The sequence below is a fragment of the Eurosta solidaginis genome, chromosome 3 (assembly GCF_040869045.1).
Source record: "Eurosta solidaginis isolate ZX-2024a chromosome 3, ASM4086904v1, whole genome shotgun sequence".
Classification (NCBI taxonomy): Eukaryota; Metazoa; Arthropoda; class Insecta; order Diptera; family Tephritidae; genus Eurosta; species Eurosta solidaginis.
Genome location: NC_090321.1, coordinates 32,641,098 through 32,647,097, shown reverse-complemented (window position 1 = coordinate 32,647,097; position 6,000 = coordinate 32,641,098). Strand labels below are relative to the sequence as shown.

General features: G+C 36.6%; 1 protein-coding gene across 1 annotated transcript in view; it reads left to right on the top strand.

Annotated features, from left to right (window-relative positions):
* The first annotated feature begins 717 nt into the window (after positions 1 to 717).
* The window catches only part of mspo (M-spondin), a 379,491-nt gene continuing 374,208 nt past the window's right edge, over positions 718 to 6,000 (top strand). The window contains exon 1 of the mRNA XM_067771342.1: positions 718 to 2,046. Within this exon, the coding sequence (XP_067627443.1) occupies positions 1,482 to 2,046 (565 nt within the window). The 5' untranslated portion in view covers positions 718 to 1,481. The remainder of the gene's footprint in view (positions 2,047 to 6,000) is intronic.

The window sequence follows — 6,000 nt, the reverse complement described above, 5'->3', positions numbered from 1 at the left end:
GCTTTTCAAAACCCAATTGTCAACCTTCCCTATCCGTTCCTGTTTCACTAACAGACGAGGCTCTGGCGACACCAAGCTCCTCATGGAACTTGGGGGTGGGGAGGGAGGGATGGCCTGAAGGTTTAATGTGGACATATAAATCGTTCCCGAGATGGTCGGACTAGCAGCTTAATGGTGCTGTGTTACCCGAGCGTACCGGATCTGTATCCGGCAAAGGACCACCATATCGATAACACTCCCCAAAGCCTTCGGAGAGTAACCTTATCGCTACAACAACAACAACAACAACCACCACTTACCTACATTCTGCAAGAATATCCCTTATTTCAATAACCCTTTCAACTAACTTTATAAGAAAATATTTAGAAAATACAACAAAATTGTAATGAAAAATTTCCCAAAACAGGCAACAGGCTGTTGCTCATCTCGAGTGCTAAAAAAATAAAAATAACACAAACAAAATAAACACCCACCTTAAATGAGAGCAAATGTTACCCCACAATAGTGCTCTCATTATTTGCCGCTCTTTATTGCATGTCAAGAGAAATTCCCACTATAATTTATGCTAAAAATACTGCGAGGAAAATTTGCTCACTCAAATATGTTTGCAAGTGTGTGCATTATTTTGTGCAGGTTGATAGGCAGGAACTTGCTTGCTGCTGGTGCTAATGTTGCTGTTGCTGCTTTCGCTGGGACTTGGTGGAGCTGATGAAAATTTTGATTTCAGTATGAAACGATAAAGCGCTAAATGCGCACGGTAAACGAATTAAAACGCTTCGATTTTTTGACGTTGACGTTCATCAGAAGAAAAAAAATTTTTTGTAGAAATATATAGACGGATTGAGAGTAAAAGTGTGTGTGTGTGTGTGCAAAACTGCTACTGGTAAACGGTATACGTGAAAATAGTTGGAAAATTAAGTAAAAAATTGTTTTTGTGAATGTTATAAATAAAAAAAGTAATTCTAAAAATTAAAAAGTGAGAACACCTTTAGCCGGTGAATTGTGTGTGTGTTGGTCGTGACAGAGAATGTGATGCTAAAAATTTGTCACAATTCCAACACAAATCTGCTGCTGATTGATGAGTGACAATTTAGGCTGACTAAAAATAAATGGAAATACGAGTGCGGCAACAACAACAAACATGCAGTAAATAAATAGCAATGAAATCAAAGAAAAGAGGTTGCGAACAACAAAATTAAACACAACGACGACATAGAGCACGAATAGCAACAACAAAAAGAAAATATTTGTATCTGTTGAATAGTCGAGTATCTATTTTTGCCGGCGTAGAGCTGATGTGAGTGTTAGTGCGTAAACTCAATAAAGCTGAGGGTCAAATGAGTGTTTAATGGAAAGTGAGAATAAAGTAAAAAAAAAATGTGAAGTAAAAAAAATAAACATAAAAAAGTGCTAAAAAAGAAAATAGTTATTTTTTTATTACTCAATAAGCACAATTAATAAATTTCCTTGTTCTTAAAAAAATGGCATCCAAAAACTTGAATTTACTAATCCTGCTGCTGCTTGCACTTGCTTGCTTTAGCAGCGCTGTACCATCACCCGAACCTGCACCCGAACCGCAACCACAGCCGGCACTCTTCAATAGCTATAATCCATCATTTATATCGAATCCAAACATTTACAGTTACACAGTGGCTGACAATCAAGCACAACAGCAAACAAAATCAGGTGTAATAAAACAAAAACAACAACACCAACAATTACTAAGCAATGACATCGACTATAGCAGCAATAGCTACAACAATAATTATTTCAAATATGCCAGCAAAAACAATCAATTTAGTAGCAGCCGTTCTAGTGGCGTTGATTCTTCAGCCTCAAGCGAGCGTAATTTTTATTATAACGGTAATAAATTTTCCGTTACGTCAACAACTGAAACACCACCCACTCAGCCATTGCCGGTAAGTGGTTGTCAATTGGATCGTCTTGCCGTTTATAAGGTTGTCTTGCACACCTACTGGACGCGTGATTTGTTCCCAAAGCATTATCCCGATTGGAGGCCAACGGCGCAATGGACAAAAACTTTAGGTAAGTGATGGAAGAAAATTGTATAATATAGTAGGAATTTTCCGGAGCGTGGGAAATTTGTGGGAAATTTGTGAGCGAAGTAATTTATGTTATTTTGTAAAACTATGTAAAAAAATAAACAATCGGTGTGAATGACACCTCCTATATCCCAAGAAAACCAGCCACGTCCTTGTTGGCCAACAACGCATTGGCCTTTTGTGGTACACGTTTACCGGTAGAAACCTACCACCTTGATTTTTTTGTGGTTTGTGGACACCTAAAAGGTGGGCATGAGGGTGGGCTTCAGGTAGAATAAGAGCAACAGAGGCCCGCACCTCGCGGTTGGTTTTTTCATATCCAAATATGCATAGACATGAATGTGGCGAAATCACGTTATATACGTCTTTCAGACTACCACAACTAATATAATAATAATAACTACCTGCGGCGATTTAGCAGGGCTTCTTTCCTAATTTCCGTCGTGTTCCTTTGAGTTTTCCCTACAAATTGGCGGGACGCGACCTATATGTTCTATGTCGACTAAAGCAGCATCTGCACGGCAGATGCATTTTCACTGAGAAGCTTTTAATTGCAGAAATACACTCGAAGTGTTTGTTAAATCACTCCCGAGAGGCGACCCCGAATAGAAAAACTTGTTGTTCATTAAAAAGAAAAAAACAAAAAAATCGTTACCGTGCCCGGGATTGGAACCCAGCGCCCTCGGCCAGTCTTCATATGTATATGGCCTATTATAATGAATGGTGCCAAAAGAAGAAGAGCTCTTGGAGTGTTCGAGTGATAAGTTATTCGGAGGATTTATGGTTCTCTAGAAAGGTTAATAATAAGCACCATGACCTTTGTGCAGATATCAACTTAGTGTATTTAATACAAGTTTATAGGCTTGCTGAACCGGGTTAGAGGAATGGATGAAGACGGCCTGGATAGTGTTCCGATCGACACTCATACTTATCTGCAGAAGAAGTGGGCGACCACCACTATTTCAGAGAAATGCTCCACGAATTGTATCTAGAGGGCTTTTATTTCTCATTGCTACAACTTATTGAACCCAACTCATCTTGGTTCGATTGCAGGATAAACCATTTGAAATTACAAATGTTGCGAACTGTTTTGGTGATGATGGGGTGGCAGTCCTCTAAATAGGAGATACTTTAGCAAAATTTGTTGATTTTAGTTTTTCCATAAATCAAAAAAAAAAAAAAATATCAGAAGGGAGCTAACTCAAAATTCTGAAATTTTGAAGTTATGAGCACCGCCAAGCTTCCCAATTCAATAGCTACCGAATTTATTAATAACTCCACTAATCAGCGCGAAAAGACTTTGTAAAAAATATAAATTGTATGGGCACATATGGGCGAGGCAGACAGTTTTACGCGTTTTCTGAACATTGCATTTTTTTATTTCATCGCTGTTTTGGTCCAGATATGCGTTATAAATAAAAATAAAATAAAATACATATATATAAGCAAAACAAAATAAATTAGAGCATTTCAGGAAATACAGTAATTGTTTTAAAAATTAATAAAGTCAATAAAATAACAATAAAAAACAAAATGAACAAAACTAATGTATCAGCCTACCACGCCGAAGATCCTGGGTTCAATTACCGGGCAAAGCAATATCGAAAAATTAAAAAAAATTGTTTCAATGAGAAAAAAGTTTTCAAAGTTTATCATAGTGTATTTCTGCTATTTGAAGTTGGCATAAAACCAGCAGGTCCCGTCCCGCCAATTTCTAGGAAAGAACTAAAAGGAGCACGACGCCATCTCAAAATATCTTCGGAGGTTATTTTTATTTATTTATCAGACGTAAGTTTTCATATAGCCAATATCGATGAAACTTTGTAGAATTGTTGCACTATTTATTGGGAGTCAGCTTATATGCTAAATATAATATTAAAAAAAAAATGTTTAAGTTAAACGGCTTTATTGAAAACAATACTTACATGAAGTAATAGTAACACTAAAAGCTGGAAAATAATTATGTAGGTCGTAGGTATTATTAATCACACTCCCCATCAATATAGGGCGTTGATCGGACAATTAGGTAAAAGCGTTGGGTGCGTGAATTTTCTAAAAAGGTTCAGTTGGCCTTACTTATGACTATCAATAGAAATTTGACGCATCCAGCGCTTTTATTTAATTGTCTGAGCAACGCCCTAGATTAATGAGGAGTGTGATAACAAGAACCTTGGACTTACCTAATTATTTTCTAGCTTTTAGTATTATTACTACTTCATGCAAATATTGTTTTCAATAAAACCGTTTAACTTGAAATATTTTTAAATTTATTTTATGTTCAAGTCTTTAGTATTTATTTAATTGCCTATTATTTCTCATTCTATTCTGTACATTTAGTTACCGATTATTGCAAGGACTCTTTCCTTAAAATTTGTTACAATCTAAGTCCTCGATGCATAATCCTTCCAAAGACTTTACTCGACTCTGCGCCACGTATGCTTGTCCCTCCTCCAACTCCAAAATATTTGGATGTCACTTCTACCGGACTGTATGTAATATTTGTTCCAAATATGAGCCAAATAGAACATCATAGGTCGCTTTCTATTCGTGTATGTATTATGTGTTCCAAATATGGACCAAATCGGACCACAAATACGATTTTTTTTGAATATCTCGACCCTTGCGCCACCTAGCGGCGATTTTCTTCATAGGTCGCTTTCTATTCTTGTATGTAATATCTGTTCCAAATATGAGCCAAATCGGACCGCAAATACGACTTTTTGTGAATATCTAGATCATTGCGCCACCTAGCGGCGATTTTTTTTCATAGGTCGCTTTCTATTCTTGTATGTATTAAGTGTTCCAAATATGAGCCAAATCGGACCACAAATACGATTTTTGTGAATATCTCGATCCTGGCGCCACCTAGCGGCGATTTTTTCATAGGTCGCTTTCTATTCTTGTATGTATCATGTGTTCCAAATATGAGCCAAATCGGACGACAAATACGATTTTTGTGAATATCTCGATCCTTGCGCCACCTAGCGGCGATTTTTTTCATATTATTGCATTGTCATCGGGTTCTGAACTATATTCCAAGTTTCAAGCTTGTAGTTTATCGGGAAGTTACTTAAATTTCAATAACAAAATTCGTGCCAACCACCCAGCATGTCAACTCAAGCTAAATAAAACAGCTTGCAAAACAAGACTTCATAACAAAAGCGTACTACGATACGCGATACTACATTTCTATTGTATTGATTCGTAATTATAGATATAGTTATTAAGTGTTTTTCGATCAAGCTTTTATCGACGAACTGCAAACATTTTTTTTATTTTTCCCGAGAAACACAATTCAAAATATTTTTTGCTTTACCTGAAAATGAGGCTAAATTTTTTACCTTTCCAAAGGTGTACATATGTACATGTGGGGCTCTTCACGTCAAGTGTTTCCATTCGAAAAACTTACTTACTTACTTAATTGGCGCTTAACTGTTTAAACGGTTATGGCCGTCCAACAAGGCGCACCAGTCGCTTCTTTTCTTTGTTAACCGGCGCCAATTGGTCACACCAAAGGATTTTAAATCTTTTTCCACCTGATCCTTCCAGCGGAGTGGAGGTCACCCTCTACCTATTCTTCCATAGGCGGGTTCCGATAGAAACAATTTCTTGGCCAGAGCGTCATCTTTCATTCGCATAATATGGCCTAGCCATGAAATTGAAAAATTTATTGTCTCCAAAATCTGCCAAAGTTGATGAACATTTTGTCTTTGTAATGTACATCACCTGTGCAAACGTAGTGATAGATATATGAACGGATTACTGTGGTATAGGATATCAAAAATGAGTTATTTGCGATCTTTTTCAATAAATATTAAGACCACTAAATTTCAACGTACAAGTAAAGGTTTTGGTGATTCTTATAGTATTCTGTCTGTATTAAATAAAAATGTTTTACAAAATTTCACCAATTTTCGTATTAATTTTGTTCAACTTA